General features: G+C 40.6%; 1 protein-coding gene across 1 annotated transcript in view; it reads left to right on the plus strand.

The window, feature by feature from the left end:
• Positions 1-27797, plus strand: part of DHX30 (DExH-box helicase 30) — a 1694732-nt gene that overhangs the window by 1056551 nt on the left and 610384 nt on the right. Inside the window, exon 15 of the mRNA XM_044066068.1 lies at positions 1936-2129. Within this exon, the coding sequence (XP_043922003.1) occupies positions 1936-2129 (194 nt within the window). The remainder of the gene's footprint in view (positions 1-1935; positions 2130-27797) is intronic.

The raw sequence follows: 27797 nt of genomic DNA on the forward strand, positions 1-27797 counted from the left end.
TTTGTCTTGGAGAAACTCACTCTTCCTCCTTTCGAGCCAGCTGCTACTGCAGACGTAAAAATTTCTTTCTTGGAAAACAGCTTCCTTTTAGCAATCACTTCAGCTAGAAGGGTATCTGTATTACAGGCCCTTATGGCAGTGGAGCCTTTCATCATCTTTCATGCGGACAGGGTGTCCCTCAGAGCAAATCCATCCTTCATGCCCAAGGTGGTATACAGTGTGGCTCTTAATCAGTCCATTTGTTTGCCAAACTTGTTTCCCAATCCACAGAATAAAGGGGAACGGATACTGCATTCCTTAGATGTACACAGACAACATAGATTCTACTTGGACAGAACTAAACCTCAAAGGAAATCTGAACTGCTGGTGGCATTTGCTGCAGGGGCAGAGGGGAAGGCTATTTCAAAGCAAACCATTTCTAAATGGATAAGCCATTGCATTCATTTCTGCTATAAGCACAATGGAAAACCTATCCCCCAGGGGATCAGACCTCACTCCACTAGGGCTGCATCTACCTCTACAGCCTTTCTCAGAGGCGTCCCTACCAGGGACATCCTAGAAGCTGCTACCTGGAGTTCTGTACATACTTTCACCAAGCATTATCATTTGCCAATTTTCTCTAAATCCAGAGCTGGCTTTGCCACTGCAGTCTTGCAGGGCCTTATAGCTGGCCCTAATGCTATCTAAATTCCTCCTCCCAACCATAGCTTTGGGAATCTACCCAAATGTAATGAGTGCAACAGTGAAACACGAAGAACATAGTACAGTTGTGTACACTTACCATAAATGTAGATGTTCATGTATTCACTGTTGCAGCCCTGGTTACCCTCCCCCCAGCCCCCTAACTTCCTTTGGCTATACCTCTCCTTTCCTTTACTATGCTTAAGAGCCTTTTTGGTGTATTTGCTTTTTTGTTGGAGGTACATCTTTGTGCTTTTATATTTAATTGCTTCCCATTAGGGGGCACCTGATATCTGGGGCAAGAAAAACTGATGTAATGGCATCGGCTGCATATTTTGTATCTCTGGAAGAAGGAACAGCAACCGACGCAGGACCCAAGACTTTGTTAATCAGGCCGACTGAGGGCTACCTGCAAGTAGGTAACCCAAATGTAATAACTGCAACAGTGAATACACTCTAACATCTACATTTATGGTAAGTGTACACAACTGTACTTTTGTTATACATCAATTTTTTTCTTGCTTAATATAGTATAGTCTTGCAGCAACAGTAATAGTAGAAGTACTGATATTTACTGAAGGTAATACTGGCATTACTATGGCTGCAGTAGTGGTAACTTAAGAGCCCAGAGTCTTGTTTCATTCATTATTTGCTATGTCTCTTAGTAAATTACTTTTCCATTTATTCAGTTTGTCATGAAAGAGAACACAGTCAAGTTCCTTCTGAGAAAAAAAATGTATTTTTTCATTCATGTTCTGAATAATTGCAATGAAATCATTTCTGTGGTTAAAGAAAAGCAGCAGTTGAAATTTGAACTAGAATTTTCAGACATTTTTTGATTCCAATGAGGCAACACCTTCACTATTACACAGTAAGCTCATATTTAAGCCTTAATGATTGTCAGTATTCCAGGGCTGACTGCCAGTTACTCTGTCTTTGGAGTTTAGTAAAGTGTCAACCTTTTCATGTTTTCTGAGGTGGTTACAGTTGTGGTGGTCATGAGAGGAAGCTGCTGCAAAAGCTGCGTCTAGTCCAGGTGAGTTGTTACCCTTTGCATTAAGAAGAAGAAAGTAGCGTGCTTTAGACACTACATGCCAACATTGTTTGATGACTTACTCATGGCAGACACTCAGTGACAGTGACTATATGGGAATTGTCTTGTGTAAAAAGAAAATGAAAGTGATGACCAATTTATAGGCAGACTTTCGCATTACAGGTCAGATCCTTACATTTATTTTTCTTCATATATTTAAGGAGTCTTGGATGACGTGGAACATTTGACACCGCTAGGTCAGCATTTGGCTCATATATCTTCTGATCCACGTCTTGCTAAGTCCATTGTCCTAGCTGTCATTTTCCGATGTCTGCAGCCCATTCTTGACATTGTTGCATGTCTAACCCGGGACCCCTTTCTGAGTAGTCTACAGAATCGAGCAGAAGTTAGCCAGGTAAGGACCATAATGTTTAGCCAAACTAGCAGGATGCTGCATGTGTGCTGTACTTAATCTGATGTAGATAATTTTGTGATGATTGACTTTACTGACGGGTATCAGCCTTTGCCACTTTGTTTTGCCTTTGCTAATGGATGGTAATATTGCTTAGTGGTTAGGGTTCGAATTGCTGTGTTAAATTCGGCAGCAGTTTGAGATCTGTTATGTTTACTTTTGTTATGCATAATTCATGAGCAAGTTATTCACCCAGATTGGCATTCTGAGTGAATCCTGAAACCAGTCATTTGTTTCACAGTTTTATGTGGTTGACAAAGGCTAGCTAAATAGATATTTATATACTTTAGTGTTGTTGTCTCTGTTTGTACTATTTTGTGCGGTTTAGTGCCAGCTTCCCCTTTGTGTTTTGCCATTAAAGGTACTTTGTCATTTAAGCCAGATTGAATGCATAATAGATATCCTCATTAAAGAACTGAATAGGGTTACTTACATTATCACGCTAAAATGAAAGTACTGTATAAAAGACTACACTTTATTTTCCCCCGATGTCTTCTGAGAGTCTGTCCTTTGTTTACATTGCTACTGCTGGTAATCTAATAGTCCTCTGCAGTTGCTTCTCTTTTACTAGTACATGACATTCGGTGGTATTTGGACAGCATCAAAGGTAGTAGCATTATTTTAATCTTATTTATATATTTAAATTAAACTACAGTTGAATAGCAGTGCATGCCTTCAGCTATCAAGCTGTATTTCTTTCCAAAAGGGCTGTTAATGGCTAGATGATTCCTAGGTTTGATAAAAAGGCTCAAGGCAGTGACTAGTTTGATGGAAGAAAGACTCTTAAGTATACCAAGTTATCTCACCTTTCCAAACGTGCATTTCTTGATGTAAAGTGAACACTTACTAGTTTGCTAGATATTTATGAATTGGTTAATGCTGCCTTTCATAACTGTTAGTTATTGTGATGGGGTAGGATGTGTCAACACTTTTCCTCATCCTGGACTTAAGAGCATGCTATGTCAATCCATACATCATTAGGTAGACAGATAACTGATTATAGCATAAAACTCAGTCACTTTATTAGCTTAGTAGATGTTCTAAGTGGATGAATGAACAGATTGGTATTCTCACAGGGTTATATCCTCAGACTAGTGTGTAATTCAGTTCCTGATATTAAACGAGTACTAGATGTTCTTCATCTCACATTGCTGCAGTCCTTACACTTGGGTAGTCCGCTGTCCTCGGTCGGCCCGAATATCAAAGTATAAGGCTGACGTCGGTCAAGGCGCATTTGACTGACCTCAGGACGTCAGGGTACAAATGCGCATGACCGACGTCATATCCTCAGTCTTTTTTGCCGCATGGTCCGATGCAGAAGCAGCATTGCAAGTGCCGGTTGGCGTTCTGAAATTGTTCGATTTCGGAGTTTCAGACCGAGTCAAAGTTGGCTAAGTACCCCGTTGGGGAATATTTTGTTTTTTTTCTTGCCTCAGTGGTTTACCGGATGTCAGAAAAGTGAATAATTGTATTTCTTGTGGGAAACAGATACCGCATAGAGACTACCATACTTTGTGTATTCCTTGTTTAGGGCCTGAGCACGACGTTGTTGGGTGTCGCTCTTGTGCTAGATTCAATAAGCGCACTATTAAGAGAAGATTAGATTGTGCCAGGTTAGTCTTCGGAAGCGGTGCAATTATAAAATGCCGCCGGATGCTCCGCCCGCTTCTTCAAGAAGCGCAAGGACAAAGCAGTTAAACCTAGGCTAGAGGAACCGTCAGTACCGGACGCCGGTTCTTTAGAGGTGTCGGTGGAGCCGGTGGTTCCACCGGAGGTTTCTTTGGGATCCCAGGGAGAGACTCTGTTATTGCAGGATGTGGCCTCTCAGGAGGCAGGCCAGGCTGATGGGGCTTCTCAGGTTACTATACTCCCTCCTGCCTAGGGTGGTTAGGCCCTCTCCTTCTGTTTCCAAGGCTTCTCCCAGGGCAGGCCAGGTTTAGCTTCAGTTGGTGTTACCCCTAGCTCTTCAGGAACTGTGCCCAAGAAGCATATGCTTAAAATGGCAGAAGATTTGATTACTTTGATTAGGGGTTCTATGCCCCCTCCTGATAAGAGACCTAGGGTGGAGCCTGAGCTAGGAGTTTTGAGCAGGCTTCAGATATTTCAGAGTCTTCAGCTGAAGACTTGCAGGAGTACTCTCCTTATTCTGATTCTGATGTGGATGATTCTACTCCTTCTGCTTCTCCTCCTGAGGATTTTTCTTTTTCAGAAACTCTTCATTCCATGAGGGAGCATTTTAAGTGGGAAGGTCAGGACTTCTCTGATTCCAGGAAAAGGCTTAGGAATTTTTGTTTTACCCCAGCATAGGCCTTTGGCTATACCTCCTGTTTTGGATGTAGTGGAAGATGTTTTACAGAGGCTTCTCTTAATCCTGATTCTTTGCCTCCTGCTCCTGTTAAACCGGATAGGTATTACAGGGTGCCTGAAGCTCATAAGTATCTTTTTAAGAGTCCTAGGGCAGACCCAGAAACTGTTAGCCAGGGGCCTAAAGGTGTTAAGGCTTCTGTTGTAAAGAATCCGGTTCCTGCAGACAAAGAGGCCAGGGCCTTGGATAGATGGGGAAAGAAAGTTTATACTTCTTCCACTCTTGCTATGAGGGCTTTGAATTGCCAGTTTCACATGTTGAAATACCAAAACTATCTCCTTTCACAATTGAAGTCTAAGGTTGATGCTCTGGCAGAATGTATTGATTGTAAAGAGTTGCAAGATTTAGTACATGTTTCTGAACAGGTGGGTAATCATTCTTTGCAATGTGGTTTTGATGCTGTACAGGCCTCGTCTAGGGTGGCTGACACTGGGTCAGTTCTTCGCAGGCACGCCTGGCTGAGGGATCAAAATTTATCTGAACATGTTAAAACAAGGATTTTAGATGCTCCTTTACAATCTGACGTGTTGTTTGGTCCTCCTGTTGAGGCAGTTTTAAAGAAAATGGAAGACAAGGCTAAGTCTATGCAGACTGTTAAAGATTTTTTGCAGGTCCAGCCTCCAAAGTTTAGTAGAAATTGGCCTACTAAGGGGTGGACGTATCCTTCTTATGATTCCCAGTCTAGGGGTAGATCTAGACGTGGTAGGGGTAGAGCTCAGGGCTCTTTCAGGCCTAGAACAGGGAGTTCTCCTGCACAGTCTTCGGTGAGGGCAGGGGTCAGTCCTTTCGTAAACAGACCCAATGACCTACCTTTTCAGCTGCCAGAGCCTTCTCGTCTGGCAGCACCTTTGGGAGGAAGGTTGGCACTTTTCAAAGAAAATTGGAGTTTAATTACCCAAGACAGATGGGTATTGGATATCATACACCACGGTTACAGGTTTTATTTCCATACCTTGCCTCCTTTCAAAGGCATGCCAGACGTTCCTCCTCAACAAAGAATAGAGGCTCACAAGCAAGTTTCTCTATTACTCCAAATAGGGGCCATACAGCCGGTCCCTATGCCAGAAGTGGGCCTAGGATTTTATTCTCGCCTGTTCCTAGTACCAAAGAAGGGGAACACGTGGAGACCAATTTTGGATTTATCTACCCTCAACACTTATCTGGACATTCCCAAGTTCAAAATGTTGACGTTACAGCAGCTTTTACCTCTGCTGGGCAAAGATCATTGGATGGTAACTTTGGATCTCAAGGAGGCTTACCTTCATGTTCCTATCAGACTAAGTTGCAGGAAGTATCTGCGTTTTCGAGCTGGGACTTCTCACTATCAGTTCTCTGCATTGCCCTTTGGCTTATCTACTGCCCAGAGTGTTCACGAAAGTTCTGGCTCCAGTGATAGCTTTCTTCAGGCTAAAAGGAATACAGATCTATCCTTATTTGGACGACTGCCTGATTCTGGCTCAAGGAAGGAAGAGCTTCCTCATCATTTGGAATATGTGATAGCAGTGCTAAGATGCCTGGGGTATTCTGTGAACGAAATAAAGTCCAGTCTAGTACCCTCTCAGGACATGTGCTTTCTGGGTGTGAGACTGAATACAGCATCCCAGATGGCCTTTTTACCCCCGGACAAACAAAAGAGTCTATCCCTTTACTTCCATCAGCTATCTCATCAGTCCGGGCTGACTGCAAGGACAGTCCTTCAAGCCTTAGGGTTCATGGCATCTTGTATTCTGGTGCTTCCCAATGCCAAACTGCATATGAGGAAGCTGCAATGGTATCTCAAACATGTATGGACACAGCACTGCCAGGATCTAGACACTGTCATTCAAATAATACCTTGCATTCAAAAGGAATTTTTGTGGTGGGCTGAGGAATGTCACCTAAACAAGGGACTCTCTGTGACCCGCCAGAGGCGAGTCAGATTTTAACGACAGATGCCTCAGACAAAGCTTGGGGAGCTCATCTAAATGGAAAGTGGATACAAGACAAGTGGCCTGCCAGACTACAACATCTACATATCAACCTGAAGGAGATGTTAGCAGTCCAGTTTGCATTAATAGCTTTCAAGGATTTACTTCTTCCAGGGCAGGTGTTGATTCTAACAGACAACACAACTGTCATGTGGTACATCAACAAGCAAGGGGGAACGCATTCTTATCCTCTATGCAGGCAAGCAGTGATTTTGTGGGAGACTGCTCTCAGTTTACAGCTCAATCTTCAGGCAAGGTTTCTGCCAGGAGCACAGAACTCCTTAGCAGATGTGTTGAGCAGACGAATTATGGATCCCCACGAGTGGAAATTGGATCCTCATGTATTTCAGAAATTGACAGTGTCATGGGGAACTCCAGACATAGATCTGTTCGCTTCTCCACTAAACCATCAGCTGCCAAAGTTTTGCACAAAAAGGTTTCATTCCACAGCTTGGAAAGTGGATGCTCTTTCTTTCAATTGGAGCAATCTTCATGTGTATGCCTTTCCACCTCTGCCTCTCCTCCCAAAGGTACTTCTAAAGGTCAGACAGGACAAGCCAAGGATGATTTTAATAGCTCCAGATTGGCCTCGACAGCACTGGTACCCATTACTGAGAAGTCTGGTACGGAAGCCTCCATGGCCTTTGCCTTCGATTCCACACCTGTTGTCACAGGAGGACAGCCATTTGCTGAATGTCAAACTTCACTCTCTTCACCTAACAGCCTGGCATATTCTGTTTTGAACCATAGAGGGTCTCAACTTACACAACAAGTTTTGAATGTGATTTTGGAAGCTAGAAGGCCTAGTACAAGGAAAGTGTACGCAGGTAAATGGAAGAGATTTTTATTTTGGAGTGCAGCAAAAGATTTTGATGTTTCTGAGCCTAATTTGAGTGTGGCTCTTCAATATCTTACTGAGTTACTGGACAAAGGTTTGTCTTTCTCTTCTATTAAGGTTCATGCTGCAGCAATTTCGGCTCACTATGATTGTGACCCACCATTGTTTTCTCATCCTTTGTTCAAGCAATTTCTTAGAGGGGCAAAGAATATAAGACCCCACGAAGAGCTCCTACTCCTGCTTGGGATCTCAATTTTGTGTTGGAGAAACTCACTCTACAACCTTTTGAGCCTGCAGCTACTTCTGAGTTGAAATATTTATCATGGAAGACTGCTTTTTTGTTGGCAATTACCTCTGCAAGAAGGGTTTCTGAATTGCAGGCCCTTATGGCGGTTGAGCCTTTCTTAATTTTCCATAAGGATAGGGTATCTTTACGCACTAATCCTTCCTTTATGCCTAAAGTGGTTTCTAGTGTGGCTTTAAACCAAACTATTCATTTGCCTACTTTTTATGCAAATCCCCAAAATAAAGGGGAAAAGATTTTGCACACTTTAGATGTACACAGGCAGTTGCGATATTATTTGGACAGAACTAAAGGGTTCAGGCAGTCTCAGCAGTTTGTTTCTTTTGCTTTGAGTTCTCAGGGCAAGCCTGTGTCAAAACAAACTATTTCTAAGTGGATTGGGTTTTGCATTGCTTTCTGTTATTCCCATCATGGCAAGGAGATTCCAGCCGGGATTAGGCCTCATTCCACTAGAGCTACTGCCACTTCGACAGCTTTTTTGAGGGGGGTGGCAACCAAGGATATTTTGGAGGCAGCTACTTGGAGTTCAGTGCATACTTTCTCTAGGCATTATCACCTGCCACTTTACTCTAAATCCAGAGCTGGTTTTGCCACTGCTGTTTTGCAGGGCATTTTGGCAGCTCCTGCTTCCTTATAGTTTGGCCATCCTCCCATACCTCTGCTTTGGGATTCTACCCAAGTGTAAGGACTGCAGCAATGTGAGATGAAGAACATAGTACAGTTTTGTACCTACCATAAATGTAGATGGCCGAAGATCCACATTGCTGCAGTCCAATTTACCCTCCCTCCTTCCCCTCTGTAGTTAGAGGTGGTTGTGTGGGTTGAGTTGTACATATTGTGTATATAGTGTATATTTTGTACATATAATTAGGGCAAGGGTGCTTGGATGTTTGTTTGCTGTCTTTTGGTTTTGACCTTTATTTTTAGGGTCTTCTGACATTTGGGGCAAGAAAAGACTGAGGATATGACGTCAGTCATGCGCATTTGTACCCTGACGTCCTGAGGTCAGTCAAATGCGCCTTGACCGACGTCAGCCTTATACTTTGATATTCGGGCCGACCGAGGACAGCGGACTACCCAAGTGTAAGGACTGCAGCAATGTGGATCTTCGAACATCTACATTTATGGTAGGTACAAAACTGTACTTTTTTAAAATGCACTGATTCTAAACTAGGAGAGAGTGACATTTTCGAATAGGCAAGTCACTTATCCAGGCAATACTGCTGGGCTGAGCCTGAAATGGGTTATTCTATATCAGTGCCTTGCCATGGTTAACCAATGTATGTTTCTTTAGTGTAGGTGTTTCATCACCTTTTGATGTAAAGCAAGTACGTACTGTTTAAAACATTCCAAACAATGAAGCAACAATGAAGCAGACAAGCAGCTCAAAATTAATAAAATCCACCATAAAAGTTTATTGCACAATAAATTGGTAAGCGCTTTCACTATTTAGCTTCCTCAGACCTAGCTAAGAAACACTTCAAACAGTTTATAAAGGAATTTTAAATTTAACACAACCAATCAGGTGCTTCACAACATTAATACATTAATTAAAATATTAATTAAAAGCTGCTACATGATTTAAAGTGCTATATATAATAAAAAACAAATAATGACATAAATACATCCAAAAACATATATAAGTATATATTTAGATATACAATTCATCTGTTAAGGTTCCTACTTTTCAACAAAGGCTTTATTGAGGCTCGCTCATTGAGTCCTTTACCTACATCAGCTCGTAGGGCAGTGATCCAATTAACTTCCGTACCTTCCGTAAAATTCTTGATGTCTCCCACCCTAATACCAGGTTTGATGACTTCAGTAACTCTAAACTTAAAACTATGATGCTCCCCCATTTGTAGAATATCTCTAAATGATTGATTGGTCTTGCCAATGTAGAATGAGTCACAAACACCACACTCTGCCATATAGACTATGTTGGAAGTGAAACAATTGACAGACACCCCAAATACATACTCCTCGTTGGTATCTGGATGTCTGAAAACGTTACTAGTACAGATGTATTTACAAAAATTACATCTGCCACATGGACGTGTAATAGCATCCCTGTCATTCTCACTATCACCCTTTTCGTTCTTATAACACAATAATCTTTTCAAATTCTTCCTGTTCTTATAGGAGAAACGAGGTACCTCTCCTACAAGTTCTCCTATTTCTTTGTCTACGGATAAAATGGGCCAATGTTTAAGAAAGATATCTGTCAATTGCTTATTTTCCTTGATGTAATATAATGTTATTTTCAAAACACTCTTAATTCTCAGTCCTTATATTTCACCATTCCTCTCTAACTTCTGGTCTGTAATATGGTCTAGCAGTGCTATGCCTCAAATCCTTAACAAATGAGAAATTTACTTCAATTTCTTTACCATAACCTCTTATTGATGATCTCTCCTCTACGTTTTTAGTGTCACTCAAAAAACCTTGCTCGGTCGGGTTCAATCTTGATGCTCTAAATGCTTATCCTCTAATTAAATTTCTAAACACGAACCTAGGATGCATACTAGTCCTGGCCAAAAGTGAGTTCCTATAGCTTGGTTTCCTAAAAAAACTCCTGTATTAGCCCATTCGCTAGTTTCTCCACATATAAATCCAAAAACTCTATTCTAACTGCTGACGAAACCATAGTAAACTTCAAAAATGTAGTCAGGTTATTCATCTTATGTAATAATTCTAATAATTGTGTCTGACTTCCAGTCCACAATAAAAACAAATCATCGACAAATCGACGATACAAAATAACATGTTTAAGTCTGTGACAAACAGCACTGTATTTTCCCATTGGGCTAAAAAACATGTTGGCGTAGATATTGGTACATGACATGTCCATAGCTACACCATCATTTTGCATATAAAATTTATCATTAAAGATAAAAACATTGTTTTCTAATACTAATTCTAAAAAATGACAAATTAAGTCAATCGTAATAACATCGTACTCACTGTTGGCTAGTAGATAGTCATGTATATATATAACACACCCCTAGAGTTAGGAATTTGTAAAGATGGATTGTACATCAAATGTGACAAAGAATCTTTTAGTGATGTAGGACCATTCAAATAATCATATAAATCAGTCAGAAACTGTTTCGTATCCCTTAACACCATTCTGTTCTGATCAATGATAGGTCTCAAATATCTTTCTACAAACAAGGATAGTGGCTCAGTGGACCATCCACTGCCAGCAACTATTGGTCTCTTAGGCGGCCTACTTACATGCTTATGAATCTTGGGTAGACCTTGTATCATAGGAATCAAGGGATTATCTACTTTAAGGTAATTGAACGTGTTATAATCAAATAATCCACTTTTCAAATCATCCATCAATGTGGCATAAATAGACTCAATAATACAATGAATCTGTGTCACAGTAATGTGACTATATTGTCTATCTTCTTCCAACATAGTTTCCATGGCATCAATATACTGTCGGTACTCCATAACTACTACCGGGCCTCCCTTATCCGCCGGTCTAATAACTATATTTTCATTCGACTGCAGCTTCGTAAGAGCTTGTCTTTCTCCATAACTTAAATTATTTTTATTTTTATTCTCATCAAACTTACAATTTCTACTTTTCTTCTTTTTATCAGAATAGAATTTATGTAGTTCATCCTCTGTCAATTTCAGATAGGCGTCCACAAGGGGATGGTTGTTGGGTACATATGTACTTAATTTCTTAAAGGGACATGGTCCTTCGCTAAGATCATTAACAAACTCTAACTTTAACATCAAATTCCTACAAAACACTTTAAGATCTAAAATTGAGTCTGCCACCTTACTATCATTGGTTAGAATAAAATTAAGCCCTTTACTTAATAGTGTGAGCTCATCCTCTGTTAAGGTATAATTAGATATATTCCACACTAACGCTTCTCGAGATTCCCCCACATTTTCTTGATGGATTGATTTGGGTAATTGTACCCCGATAATTTCCTTTTCCGTCGTCCTCGACACATTGACCTGTTCCTTCTCATACCTCTGTCTCTACATTTATAGGGAGGGGAAAAGGATGGTACCCTATACTACCATCACTCTGTTTATTAGGATCCCATGCATTAACATTACCACCACTTACTTTTGGTCTAACTGCATTATCTTATTTCATGGTAGTAATACGGTCATTAACTGAACCATTGCCCACATTTTTACAAATTTTCACAGTAGGATACAAATTAGTATTAATACTAGTCTGTTCATTATTGGTAGCACTTCTACCAGTTGCCTGCACATCATCAGTAGCAACATTCCCTTCAGTACTGTCATGTACTATGACTGTTGAGCCTACATTCACTAAAACAGCATCACCTTTTCTCGAATCACATATAATATTATTAGTACAATTAAAATTATTTTAGTAATAATATTACTATTTCTTGGCAACATAAAAATGTGGCCTAAGGCAAAATCATTGACATCTCTAATAATCTTGACCCTTTTTTGTTGTAGGACTTTTCGTTCAAATACTACAGCACTATCCAGCATACTCTCCAACAAAGAGTTTACTACAGTTTCAGGAAATTTAGTTAAAATAAAAACTTGTTTCTCATGTAACGACTCCTTCAACCTATTTTCTTCAGGTTTAAAGAAGTCGATTAGAATTCTCATGTAGTTAGCACTCACCTCTAAGTTGAACTGCTGCCAACAAGCCAAAAGTTCTGGATACTACGTGCCTTGCATAGGCATGGTTAAGACACGCAGACCTCTCGGCACTATCTTCTTAGCAAGACACATCTCAAGATGGTAACGTTGTGCCTGCATTCTTTTCAACTTAAAAAAATCAAATTCAAGCCCTTCAATCAGTTTCTGTAGCTCCTCTGTCTCTCCCAGAAAACCATTCGGTACTTCCTCCAACACACCAACGTCAACACGTAACAGTATATTCATGTCTTTTGACAAATATTTCTGAAACCTCTACCGAGAGGTTTCTACCTGCACTGAGTGCAAACAATAAAATAAATGAATAAATCCAAAAAATGAAGATTACCCTCAGTAGGGTAAATGCCTCGTTGTTAAAAATAAATGAAGCAACAACGAGGCAAACAGTTGTATTAAATTTAAATTCCTTTATAAACTGCTTGAAGTGTTTCTTAGCTAGAAGGTCTGAGGAAGCTAAGTAGTGAAAGCGCTTACCAATTTATTGTGTAATAAACTTTTATGGTGGATTTTATTATTTCTGAGCTGCTTGTTTGCCTCGTTGTTGCTTCATTGTTTGGATTGTTTACTACATTTATGTTTAACAACGAGGCATTTACCCTACTGAGCGTAATCTTCATTTTTTGGATTTATTCAACTGTTTAAAGCATTACCTACAGTAAAAGTTGGAGTGAAATATTCAGTAGTTCTGAATAAAGTCCTATTCAGACACCTTTATATATGGCAACTATGTAGGATTACGTCTGTTCCCCTGATACTGTACGATTATGCATCATTGTTTAAGTTCAACAAGAAGCTTAATGAAGGTATTCCTGATTATGTGAATAAAGCATCCTGACAATTTATTAGGATGCATACTGTTTATTTTTTTAATCTTATACAGCACAAAGCTGACCATATTAGTCTAGTTTTGGACACCTATGACCAGTTAGGCTGTAGTTAGAGGCTTTAACTGAAGCTGTGGAATTGACAGCAACACTGATAAAATGGTGATTAAAAATGTGAGCCATTTCTGTGGGATTATATTAAAGTTCTTTTACATGATGAAATTAAATGGTGTAGTAGCAAAATTAAAAAAGGGATGGAGGTATTGAATTTCTGCAAGATGTGTTAAAACAAGAGAAACGAAGTACAAAAAAGTTTACAGTGTTGGCAAAGTCAAATAATTAAATGATATGGGGAAGTTCTCATTCATAAAGTTGAGAATAGCATTTGGAAAAAGTTAAAATGCATTATTATTATTATGTATCGACTCCCAGAGGTTTGCAAAGATTAGCAAACAGGTCAAAGATAATAAACCGATCTAATCAAATTAAATGTATTTTTAATCAAGTCACTATTAAGAAAATCTCAGATTTAGCAGAAATTGTCAGTCTTTGACAAATATTATGAAGAATTAAATACATGGAATCAATCTATTGATATGAATTTAGATACATTTCTGATGGAAATTAAAAGACAACTTTCCACAGGAGAAATCATGAACAAAAGATGTCTATGTTAATGCCAGAATAAAAACTGAGTGATGACAAACACGGCTATGTAAAATACACCAAAAAACGTTTTATTATAATTTAGTAAGCACTTTCACATTGACCTCACTGCTTCGTCTAACTTTGATATCTGTGTTAATGAAATCAAAACTAAGTTGAAAAATCTTAAGTATAATAAAGCCCTTGGATTAGATGGTTTAATTGTGTTGATTTACAAATTACCACAAAATATAATTATATTGCTAAATGTTTTTTAGAGGTAAAAATGGAATAAACTCTCATGGAGATGTGTTCTTTATCCTCTCCAGTTTTAAAACCTTATAAAAATCCAGAATTTTGTTCTTCATATAGACCAGTTGTACTACTAAATATTGAATATAAATTGTTTATCAATTATCTCCAGTAGATTAAAATGTAGTTATTTTTTAATTTGTAAAGATCAATCTGGTTTTATAATTAAAAGACAAACTTGGTATAATAAGAGAATTTTTAACAATTATTGATCTTGCCCAAAAAAATAAATCTAATTTAACTGTAATTAGTTTAAATATCAAAAAGGCCTTCAACTCTGTTGTTTGGCCATATCCTTTACTCTTAAAGCATTTGAGTTTCCTAACATATTTCTCACTAATTAAAAATGTATTTTAACAATTCTATAGTGTATATTAAAATAGGTTGTCATTGTCATAGTTTCACATTAAGTAAATATACTAAAGGTTGTTGTTTAGCACCTTTTTATTTGCATTAGCTGTAGAACCTTTCACTAACTTTATAAGAAATGGTGATTATATTAAAGATGTTCATGTTTTTAAAACTAACTTCTGTAAAATTCTGTTTGCTGATGATATTCTTTTAACTATTGGAAATACTGATAATTCAGTTAGATAATTACTTGATTCAATTAATTCTGAAAAATCTAATTTAAAATGTAACAATAAGACTGAAATTAACTATTAATGAAAGGTTACCAGTAGTTATTTGTTATAACTTAAGCTCTGACTTAGTTAAAAAGGGTAGTGGATGTGTAACATATGCCATCACAGCTAGCTTGGGTTCTGGACCCCATCCAGTTTGGGTTTGTAAAAGGCAGATCATGTCTCCTAAACTTGATAGACTGCTTTGAAGCGGTCACCAAAGGTGTAGATGAGGGTAAGGTGGTTTACACAGCCTATCTAGATCTCGCCAAGACTTTTGACACCATCCTCCACTTTGGAATTATAGATAAACTCACTAAACTAGGTCTAAATCCCTATGTCACAAGATCGGTTGCCAGCTGGCTCACTGACAGAACCCACACGGTGAAAGTACTCCAAGTCTGACTTCATACCAGTGGAAAGTGGAGTACCACAGGGTTCAGTCCTGGGTCCTCTCCTGTTTGGTATCTACTTCTCTGAAGTACAGACTAACACAGAAGGTCTTTGGCTAATGAAGTTTGCAGATGACTGCAAATTAGGAGTCATAATCGAAACTCCTAAAGATGTGGACATCCTACAAAAGGGATTCACTGAGACAGATGCTTGGTGTGAAAGCCATGGCCTCAAGCTCATTGCCAAAAAGTGCATAGTCATCCCTTTTGGTAAAAACTCTGTACCCATGAACTACCACATAGGTGGTAGACTACTTAACACCGAAAGTGTGATAAGAGACCTTGGAACACACGTGGACAGTAGTCTCTTCTTTGATAATCACATCACCACAGTAGTCAGGAAATCCTTCTATGTGGCACACCTCATCACAAAAGGTTTCTCATCCAGGAAAAAAAAGGTAATTGTTCCCCTCTACTCATCACTCATTAGACCCATTATACAGTACACTGCCCCTTTTGGTATGTACCTCACAAGACATCTACAACAACTGGAAAGGCAACAGAAATACCTCACAAAGAGGATTACCAGCCTAAACAGATGCCCTACGCAGACAGTCTAAAAAAACTCCAGCTTTACTCCATCACATATCGCCTACTCAGAGGCGATCTCTGCCTAACATACAAAGCTATGTCAAACCCAGTGCTGTTGGACATGCTCCACTTCAAGAAATCCCAGTCCCTCTGAGCTACACACTCTAGGGACCTAAATCTTGTCACCACAGTAAATAGAACATGCTGGAGGGATAGATTCCTGTCCCAGAGACTTCCCTTACTCTGGAACAAACTACCTATCTATATCAAACAAAGCTCCTCATTAGCAGTCTTCAAGAAAAATCTTGATGATTGGATGGGAAATAGGAAATTCACCCTGGTGATCACTTCTGTGGCACTGCTCAACAGGGGCACAGGAAAATAATTTCCTTGGGTGGTGAAAGCCAGGGTACCTTTTTGGCTAGGCTTATATAGGTCCTAGGGCCAATAGCCTATTACCTACCGATGAACCTATGGAGGTTTGCAATGAATTGCATGTTATTTGCATATCAAATTGATTTGTACAGGTGTTTGTGTTGAAAATGAGGTCCTGCTGGACAGAAAAGAAACACACCTGTATGTCAGCCTGTATTGTAACTGTTGAAATTAATATATTGTAACAGAAGATACTGGAAGAGAAGAGGTTAATCTCAGTCCAACTAACATTGAAAAATAGTCTGAAAAAAAGCACCAAACCAGGCATGTCCATTGATCAGCTTCCAGTGATTTCTCCTGTCCACCTGGTGAATCTGGGCATACTGGGACAATGCAGCAGTTGCCTCATGTACACAGACAACCCTCTCCTCCTACCTCCCAACACTACAACCTGCGAGAGGTGCACTTACATAGCCAAACTGGAAGCAAAGCTCTCTCCACCCAAGATTGTGCTAGACTGTCAAGAGGAGAAGGTTAACACCCGCACTACACCTCAAGCAACACATAGCCCTTATAAATCCACATCACCAACACATAGTGACACTAACCCCACATATGTGGAGGCCCTTAATATTAACCTGCCAAAGCAACAAGGACCTCCAGATCTGAAACGCAGGCAAACACCAATCACAACCAGTGTCACATGGCTCACAACACCAGTGTGCCACCCAACAACAGCCCCTAAGGCAAGACAATGTACCCAACAGTTTAGTCATAGGTGACTCTTTAGTCAGGCACACTGATGTCCCACTCACCAGGCTAAACATGGAGAAAATTAGTCAGCTGCCTGTCGGGTGCTAGGCTCCGCCACATAACTCATGCACTCCAGTCACTCCACAACCAGTACAAATATGACTCTGTCATTGTCCATGTTGTAGTGAATGACTTGAGACATACCTCACTGGACTACATGAAAAGAGACATGGAAGAGCTCTCGGATCATGAGACCCAGGCAGGTATGACCCTAGCCCTGAGTAGCATCCTGCCTTCACCCAGAATTATACCACAGCATAAGGACAAAATGATTGACTTCAACAATTGGCTAAGCTTTTGGTGTCATTCAAAGAGGATCCGGTATCTGTTTGCCTAGGATGACACGATTGACAGACCATGATGCTTTGCCAGAGATATTCTGTACCTGTCACCCCTGGGATTCTGGTTACTGGCTAAGGCTCTTGCTACCCCTATGGTGCCTTTTTTAGGCAAAGTTCAAAGGACAAAACCACCAGCGTAACAGGTACAAGCATTCAAAATCTGAAGGTAATACTACTAAATGCTAGAAGTCTAAACCTCAAAATGCACTCTCTCCAGGCACTCCTAAAAGTGGAGAACATAGATATCTGTGCAGTAACTGAGACCTGGTTCAAGGCTCCAGAAAGCACCCGTGCACTACTAGGCTACAACTCTTGCCACACTTTTTGGCCACCAAACCAGGAGCAAAACACTAAAGGTGGAGGAGTGTCCATATTCACAACACCAGGCTAATTGCCCAACACAGTGCGTCTGAAATTCACCAGGTGCAACTAACACTAGGTAAGACTGCAGTCCAAATTGTAGCTTGCTACAGATCCCCCACCATGCCCCAAGATTCTCACTACACCTTTCTAAAAATACTAGAAAATATTAAGATACAGCCAAGCACCCTAATACTGGGTGATTTCAACTACCCTGCCATTAACTGGGAAAGCCACTCGTGTACCAACACCTTTGCCCAACGGTTCTTGGAATTCATAAATTCCAATGCCCTGGATCAACTAATCCTTAGTCCCACCAGGGGCTCCAATATCCTAGACCTGGTCATTACCAACATGGGAAATCGATGTTCCACACCTATGATCACTCACTCGGTGGTCAGGTCTGACCATAAGCTAATCACCCTTGACATCCACATCCCACCCTCACCCCCCAGTAAGGAAACCTCTGTAAAAAACTTCTCCAAAGCCAACTTCATGCTATTCAAGTTAGAAGTGACAAACTTCATGACACCCATGCAGACAGGAATTGAAAGTTCAACTGCCGAATCCTACACTAAGGCACTGTATGAGCACATCCACTCGTGCATGAATCGTGCCATCCCCAATAGAGCCAAGACACTCTCCAAAGAAAAAGGAAGCCAATCTGGTGGTCCCTTGCCATAAACAAGCTTTACAACAAAAGGAAGAAACTGTTGCAGAAAAGAGGAAAATCCCAGGATGCAACAAACTCCCTTACCAGCCTCAGTAAGAAGCTGAGATCCCTCATAACATCCTCCAAAGCTAGTTACGAAAGTAAAATTGCCAAAGATTCCAAAGACAACCACAAGGCATTCTATAGCTGTGTCAAGAATCTAAATGGCAATGCTGAGAGTTGCCCTAAGCTGCCGCAGAATGGTATTAAATATACTGATTCCAAGGATATTGCCAATATCCTGGCAGATCGTTTCAGTGCAAACTTCACCCCCCTCTCACCCCCTAAAGGACCCATCTCATTTCCAAAAGATTGCCAAATTCCGATAACAACCACACAGGAAAAAAAACACACCCCAAAGCTAAGAATACAACATCCGTGGGACCAGACGACATCCCAGGCTATGTACTACATGAACTACAAAATGAACTGGCACTTCACCTACGTGTCATGATTAATCATAGCCTCACCTCAGGCTTCGTGCTCACTGAGTGGTGCACAGCTACAGTTACACTACTCCACAAGGTGGATCCAACTTGGATCCCAAACTACCACTCCATCAGTCTGACGAGCCTGATCTGCAAGGCCATGGAACGTGTTATCATGGAACTTATAAACAAAGACATTGGCAACCTTCAAACACTGGACCCCATGCAGTTTGGGTTCGTGAAGGGCCGATCTTGTCTCCAAAACCTGATTGACTTCTTCGAATTAGTCTTCAGAGCCGTGGACAAAGGAAAGGCGGTCTACACAGCCTATCTGGACCTCACCAAGGCCTTTGACACCATCCCTCACTCTGGAATCATAGATAAACTTACTAAGCTGGGCATTGCTCCCTACATCACGTGATGGGTTGCCAACTGGCTTACTGACAGAACCCACATTGTAAAAGTAGCCAACTCCAAATCCTGCTCCAGACAAGTGGAGTACCTCAGGGTTCAGTCCTGGGACCGCTCTTGTTTGACATCTAATTCTCTGAAGTACAGGCCAATGTTAAGGGACGCTGGCTAACAAAGTTCGCAGATGACTGCAAACTGGGAGCCATTATTGAATTCCCAAATTATGTGGATATTCTACAAAAGGGCCTTACAGAAACAGATGCCTGGTGCCAGAGCCATGGGCTCAGGTGCAATGCCAAGAAATGTATAGTAATCCCCTTTGGGAAAAACATGTACCCATTAATTACCACATAGGTGGCAGTACGCTAAACACTGAAAGTGTGATAAGAGACTTAGCGACACAGGTGGACAGTGGTCTCCCCTTTGATAACCACATCGCCACAACAGTCAGGAAATTCTATGTTGCAAACCTCATCGCTAAAGGCTTTTCATCCAGAAAAAAGGAGGTCATTATCCAACTGTACTCATCCCTAATTTGACCCATTTTAGAATACAACGCCCCGTTTGGTATGTACCTCTCAAGACATCTGCAACAACTGGAAAGGCCGCAGAAATACCTCACTAAAAGAATCACAGGCCTAAAGCGGATGCGCTATGCTGACAGTCTAAAGAAACTCCACCTATACTCCGTTGCATAGCGTCTACTCAGAGGCTATCTCTGCTTAACATACAAGGCCATGTCAAACCCAGAGCTGTTGGACATGCTGTACTTAAAGAAATCCCAATTCCTTAGAGATGCATGCTCCAGGGATCTAAACCTTGTCTTCACAATGAACATGACATGCTGGAGGGATAGGTTCCTGACCCAGAGACTCCCCAGACTTTGGAATAGACTGCCCATACATGTCAAGCAGAGCACCTCTTTGGCCCTCTTCAAAAGGAACCTTGATGATTGGATGGGAGATGGGAAATTCACCCTGGGGATCACGTCAGTTGCTCTGCTAGACAGGGGTCCAGGGAAGTAAATACTGTGGGAAGAAATAGCCAGGGAATTGTTATGACTTGGCTTGTATAGGCCCTAGGGCCAATAGCCTAGTACCAACCTATGAAATTAAATTGCATGGTTTAGTCCATAAAGATTGTATCTTACAGTTGTGATTGCAGCCAGAGACAAAATGTCTGTGAAAACCAGGACTAGGAAACCTACTGTATTGTCCTTATGGGTGAACTAATTGCTACCCTGGAAGGATGGAAGGTTTGAAATGTTTTTATAGCTTCCATCTTAGTGAAACTGTGTGAGTGTGTTTATCATGGCACACATGCTAGATTCTGGTTCAGTTTCTTGTAAAGGTATAGTGTTGGAACCAGAAGCCAGATGACCAGATGCATGTGATGTAATTCTGTAATCCAGCACTAAAATGATGTTTTAAGACTGGATGAGACAGAAGTCTCAGGGCAGTATTTTATTGGAACTGACAAGACCACTCACCCACTTCATCTTGCATGCTTTATTAAGTAAGTAGGAAACTGCAATTCTTTAGATCAGTCAGGAAAATATAGTAAGACTAGTTAAGTATTGTTTTTTTGTATCTGTGTGGACCTTTTCCATCTGTGTTATTTTTAATATTTCCTGTTATTGAAACTCAGCTGTTTATGGTAAATAGATATTTAGTATTTTCATGTTCTTTTATTAAGTATGTTTAAACTTTTCATTGTGGCTGGTCTTTTAGTGAATATTTTAACCTTTGAGAGAACTTATATTTATTTGGTGATACGGTGGTGGTGCTGCGGTAGCGTTGTCGCCTCACAGTTAGACGTTGCCCGTTCAGTTTGAGCTTCTTCTGTGTAGCGACATGCGTGAATGGGTGTTCCTTCGTTGAAGGTTGTGCGTTAGGCACAGTAAGCCAGTATGTAAAAATCTACTCCCAATCATTAGCGGACTGGAGTTCCGCTGTGGTGACCCCTAACCGGGAAAAGCCGAAAGACAAACAAAACAAACTGTGAGCACTTCTGAAAGCCTTGTTGCATTGGTCAAACATTACCATTTGTATTAGTATTAATTTTGCAAAGAATAATTTGGTGCCTTCGTAAAATCCTTAGAGTAGCTGGCTTTGGAGTGTTCTGGTGGCAGTACCTACCTTGTAGTCTGGGAAGAGGGGATATAACTGGTAAATCTGTGCCAGCCTTTTCCAGGTGTGTGAGAAAAGCAAATCCCAAAATGTGTGTGTGTAAGCTACTTGGAGCAGGGACACGAGCACTGGTTTCGCAGAGAAGGGTGGTGGAGGACTTTGCTTGGAACACACAGCTGAGGACTCCACTCTACAGCTTTGGTCACCCAGCCCCAGGACGGGAGAGTGTTCCCTGTTGCTCTTAAGTGAAATTGTACTTGGTACAGAGAGCTGCATCAGTAAGTATTGTGTATGTATTTTTGTTACAAGTAAATGTCCATTACTGGTGTCAGTGGTGAGGATTGAGGCTGCTTGATTTCTAGCCTAGAGGATGGATGTCACAACTATGTTTGCAGTATTATCCACCATATGAGAAGCAGAGGAATCCTGCTCAATGCCTGCCACATCGCACTTCTCCCCAGCCTTGCCACAGGATAAAGCTTCCTTATCTCTTGGCTCTCCTACTTAAATAGCTTCAAAAGAATGATGTCCAATCCTCCTTCCAACACCTAAGTTATGTAGACTCAGTGCAGTAACGTCCTGCAGCTCTGCAGTATCCATATGTAACACGTCAGTAGCCTCCATGTCTACATATTTAACACATACTGTTTCCACCATCATCTTGGCCTTTCCCATAAACAGACAGACTTCTCACACCATCTGTCAGAATAAAGGAATGTTTCTTCTGCCATGGATAATTTCCCCCTTGTCAGTGTGGATACCACCTCAGGTCTTCTTGAAAAGAGGCCATTGGCTTAGAGGAACCTACTCTATCAAGAAAGCATATATAAGTAAAGTAATAAAACGAGAGAGTAAATTAATGCATGTAAAACAGTATTCAGAGGTTTCAGTGTTTATTCATTCTTGCTGCAAGGTCAAACAACTACACAGATTGTACCATTTAAAGAAGTAAATTTTCCTAATATTTTGGATTGTGTGGCTTGTGAGAAACTAGGCATGATAAAACAAGTTCACATTGTGAAACCAGAATGTTTGTTTTTCCTGGCTTAGGAAGTGTGCCATGAGAATATTGCATTTGAATATATTATAATGCAGTGCCTGGATGCATAGTCCAAGGAAAGTACCATTAGCTCTAACATGTTAAGTAGAACGTGAACTGAAGTGAATGGAAAACTTGGGCATCATAAAAAGTAGTTAAATTTACTTGAGTGGGTGAAAAGTATGATTTATCTACTTATTTACTTTTTACTTCTGTTTAAGCAGGTAATTGGGCCACTTAGCTAACATTTTCAGCCATAACCCAAGCTTTATAAAAGAACATAGGATGGATAGATAAACAAATATAATTTACAATAGTGACCAGAGGTAATACGTAAAGTATAGTGGTGACTACATATAAAATACAGTACAGTAATTTACAGGACTGAGCAATGATAAAACACAAGGGAGCCAGTTGATCAGTCGAAAGCAATTTGAGTGAAAGTTTGGCAGAGAAATTATGCTGAAAATACTTTCACAGACCATGGAGTTTTTCCTTTTTCCACTGTTGAGTGATCTTAGAGTAGGAATATATAAGTTGGGGGAGGAGTGTTCCTGTACATTAATTGGCACAAGGGCATTCCCTTGTGTTGCTCAACCGGTCATGATAAAACAGACGAACAGTTGTGGGTTCCGTTCAGTCAGCTTTATTACCCACAAACACATCAGGATTGAGGCTTGGTAACTTAAACTTAGATACAGACTGACTGATGTACTCGTACATGTTAACACTCTGGCTGTTTTCTCAAAATGATACTGGTGCCTGTACATGCTCACTATTTATATGCACGTGCACACTTGGAAATGCTTCTTAAAGTTACAACAGACACTGTTCTAAATCCTCCCTCTTTGAAAAGTAGATCATAGGAGATCATGGGAGATTACTAGACTAATGGTCCTGAGGCCCTTAGAAGCCTAGCCAAGAGTTTATCCCCAAAAATGAAACCTCAGTCAGCACCTGTCCACCCCTGTTAATGAGGGAGACAGGTGGAACCCCTTGGACAACTTTGTGATTTCTCATCTACTCATCAGGGCTGCAGTTGTAGAGGGTCAGCGACGTACCTTGTTTGACATGTATGTGGAGTGTATTCCAGAGAAGGGGCAACCTCTGGGAGACAAATCTCTCTCTCTCCAGCAGGTGTTGGTAATGTCAAATATTCGATTTAAGCCTTTTGACTGGGTAATGTGCAAGGAGTTAGACTTACGGATATGGAGCATCTCTAGTAGAGCAGAGTTTGAGATTGCCTTGTAGGTGAGAGACAGATTACCTCTGATCAATCTGTATGATTTGAGCCTGTCCACCTAGGACAGGTGTTGGAGGCCATGGATTCTCTTTGTGAGGTATTTCTGTGGCCTTTCCAGTTGGTGCAGGTGTTTGGAGAGGTGCATACCAAATGGGGCGTTGTACTCAATTATTGGCCTAATGAGGGAGGAATACAGAGAGGTAATGACCTCCTTTTTTTCTGGATGCAGTCCCTTTACTGATGAGATGAACCAAGTAAAAGGCTTTTCTGACCATTGAGGCTACATGATGGTCAAATGCAAGATTGTTGCCAACTTGTGTACCCAGCTCTGTCACCACAGGTTGTGTACTTAGGGGGTTGACATTGATGTGGTAATCAGTAGGGGCCATGTTTATTTATTTACATTTGTTAACCGAGTAGTGTCTGACTAGGTTGAAAAAAAACACGTTTTCAACGGAGATCCGGGGAGAAAAGCTCCACAACAAAAAACATTATTAAAGTGCAAGCAGTAAACGTAGTTTTAAGTAGTACATTGTTAACAATATGTAAATGAGCATAACAAAAATATTATAGCAACATATAACAACAGAAATACAAAATAAACATGCATGTTTCAGGCATACAGGAATACTTTTTTTTTAAACCGTATATATGAGGTACATAAGTCTTGTAGCTTTACAAGGTGAGTCACTTCTAAAAGACCAAAGTTGGTCATGTAGTTTTACAAGTTATGTCATCTGAAGGAACAAAGATTAATAAAGAAAAGGCAGATAATGTGATAGCCCTATGTGGGACGAGCACTATTTGGGCTATCATTTGTGAGATGAGTGGGAAAAAAATAGGAAGAATATTAGTTGGCAGCAATACAGGGCCATAGCCAATTATCCTTTAAATAGTCTTTCAGGGCAGTTTTAAATGTAGACAGATTGGAGTTTTTAGTTAACTTTTTAGGAAGGATGTTCCAGTCTTTGGCTATTTATGGGAGTAGAGGAAGTCTCCATGATAGTTGTGAGACTGGGTTACTTTTAGCATTAGTTTGTTGGATGACCTAAGGAGTCTACATTTTGTGTTTGGCTGGACTAGGTTTGATACAGCTGGGCATTCAGTAGGGTTGAATATGATTTTATGGGCAAGTGAAAGTTGTTTTAGTAATAATAGGTTGGGAAGTTCTAGCCAGCTGAGCTGTCAGAGAGCAGTGCAGTAGTGTGTTCTTTGGGGTTGATTGGTGAAAAACTTAGCTGTTCTGTTGTAGCAGGAGTCTAGTTTATTTAGGTCAATGTTTGATAGGTTAGTGAAGACCTCAGACCAGTGTAGGGGGGTGGATAGCAAGTGGGATCTTGCAGTGGCCAGTTCAGCTTGTTGTGCAAGATAAGGTTTAACCCTGCATAGATCACCTAGTTTAGAGTGGATTTTTTTGATTGTCAGATGTGTTTATCAAATTTTATTGAGTCATCTATGGTTACCCCTAGCAGCTTGGTGGGTTTGATTTTTGTACTGTTAGATAGTATGGAGATGGATCAGGTACTGGGTTTGGAAGATTTATTAGAGAAAATTATGAGCTTGGTCTTATTTGGAGTTAGGATGAGTTGGTGGCTGGTAAAGTTGCTTTTCGACATCTTGGAATGATGATTGCATTTTGTGTTGGAGTTCTTATGGTGAGTCGGCTGAGCAGATAAGGGAGGAGTCATCTGCATATTGGATGACGGTGGCATGTTGGGTGGCAGTATATAGGTTGTTGGTAAGTATTATGAAGAGGAGGGGCCCAAGTATGGATCCTTGTGGTACCCCCATGGTGACTGGTAATGGTGGGAAGATTGGGACAATAATACATTTTTTGCATTTAACTTAAGGCCATGACTTTGACACCAGTCATTTGTTGCTATGAGACCCACTTGTAGTATGTTAACATAATTTGGGGCGTCAGTGACAGCACCCACCTTAGTCATCCGCAAACCTGGTCAGCTACAGGCCTTTTGTCTTTGCCTGGACCTCTGAGAAGTAGATGCCAAACAATAGGAGCTGAGGACAGATCCCTGGGGAACACCACTATTGACAGGTCTGCTGTCGGAGATGGTGGCACCTATTTTGACCTTTTGGGTCCTATCAATAAGCCAGTTGGCCATCCACCTGATGAGATGGGGATTAACGCCAAGTTATGTTAGCTTTTCGATGATGCCTGAGTGGGGATTGTGTCAAAGGCCTTGGCCAAGTCAAGGTAAGCTGTGTGCACTGACTTTCCCTCATCCATTGCCTTGGGGACAGTCTCAAAAAAGTCAACCAGGTTCAATAGGCAAGATTTGCCCTGGACAAATCCAAACTGGGTGGGGTCAAGTGCTTGGAGATTGCCTATGTCCTTGTTTATGAGATCCATAATAATAATATGCTCCATGGCCTTACAGATCAGACTTGTCAAGCTAATGAGGCGATAGTTTCCTGGGTCAGTAGTGGCACCACCTTGGTGCAAAGGGATGATAATGGCAGTTCTCCACTCTGCTGGAATGAAGCATGTACTTCATCTGTGGTTGAAAGGGATGCTCAATGGCGAGGCTAGTTCTTGCTGAAGATGTTGCAGAATATAGTGACGCTATCATACACCAAATGACAATATTCATTGACATGCAATTACATGGAAATGATCCTTTGACATGCAATTATACAGACTAATTCTTTGACATGCAATCATACAAAATTAAACACACACACAACAGTCATGTCCAGGTTGCTGTGTATTTTTACACTAGGTCTAGAAATATGACCTGATCATGTAACATAAAAATCAGAAATGGATCTAGCAATGGAGCCGGTCTTTAATGAATGTTCAGCTTTGGGGGCATCCATCAGGAATGGGAATAGATACTGAGGCATGTTCTTCAGTATGAGCATTGTCTGGGTTGCTCTGAGATCTAGAGTTTGTATCACAGGTACAATGCTGCGATATCAGTTCAGACACCGGGAGAAGATGGCTGCTGTTTTGTCTGTACTCTATACCCTCAGATTCCACAAAGTAAGATCTCTGCTCAGCACATATGCCTCTCACTTGACTGATTCGATCAAAGCCCATCACCATTTGCATCCTCACTGTCTCTCCATCTTTTAACGGACGAAGATATGTGCTCATTTTATCATAGCTGGACTTCTGAAAGGAGCGCTTCTTAAAGCATTGGACTTTGACTGCTCTGTTTTTAGCATTGGGCACCAGAAAACTAGAACTGATAGATAAGGTTGTTCTGGTTTGCCTAGATAGAAGTCTCTGAGCAGGCGAGCCAAGTAGGTTGTCATCGGGTATGTTTCTGAGATTAAGTAAATTAAAGAAGATAACACTATTGTCATGCTTTGACCTGTCTAGTAATTGCTTTGCACTCTGTACTGCATGTTCAGCAAGGCCGTTTGACTATGGGTACTCCATACTACTAGTAACATGGATAAAGTCCCACTTTTTGCAAATTTCTGAAAGTTGACTGGTAAACTGGGTACCATTGTCAGAAATGAAATAAGTTTGTGTGGACTACTATACACTGAGAAATGACATTTCAACTTGGTAATAACAGCACTGGATGTTAGATAAGGTAGCAAACTGATTTCAAACCAGTTCGAATAAGAGTCTACCAACACTAAGTAATGCTGAGTGTTCCAGTCTGGCTACTGTTGATCAAGGTAGTGCAGGAATCTGGCTTAGCTGAAGTGGTTCTTTTTGCAAATGCGGTTTAGTACTATTGCATACTGAACAAGATGAAAACACTTTATCCATGTCTTTTGATAGAAGGCCAAAATACAAGATGTGATGTTCTATCTCGCCGTTCATTCTTCCCTCGGCTCCGAGTCAGCCAACTACAAAGTTTGAGGTCCTCAGACAGCTCGAGGCCAAGTCCCTATTGCATGATGCACCTTGAGATACCTCAGATCTAGTTTGCCGCTGCAACAGATAGGAGGTTTCCTCACAGCTCGTGCCAGTATAACAATTTTTCTAAAAAAATTTCTCTTTTCAACTTGTTTAACATTTAATAGCTTGTTAACGTTTAATAGCTTGTTAACGTTTAATAGCTTGTTAACATTTAATAGCTTGTTAACTAGTGATAGTTCCTTATAGTTCTTTTGGCCGCCATCTTTATAAGCCTTTAGTATCTCCCTTCCCTTTCTTTGGTGTGCCTTTATGTATATATATCAGAGTAGGTTTTTCAGTTTAGAAGTGTGTTTCAGAAACATTTATAGCCTTTAGAGT

The sequence above is a fragment of the Protopterus annectens genome, chromosome 3.part0 (assembly GCF_019279795.1).
Source record: "Protopterus annectens isolate FY-2018-M chromosome 3.part0, PAN1.0, whole genome shotgun sequence".
Lineage (NCBI taxonomy): Eukaryota > Metazoa > Chordata > Ceratodontiformes > Protopteridae > Protopterus > Protopterus annectens.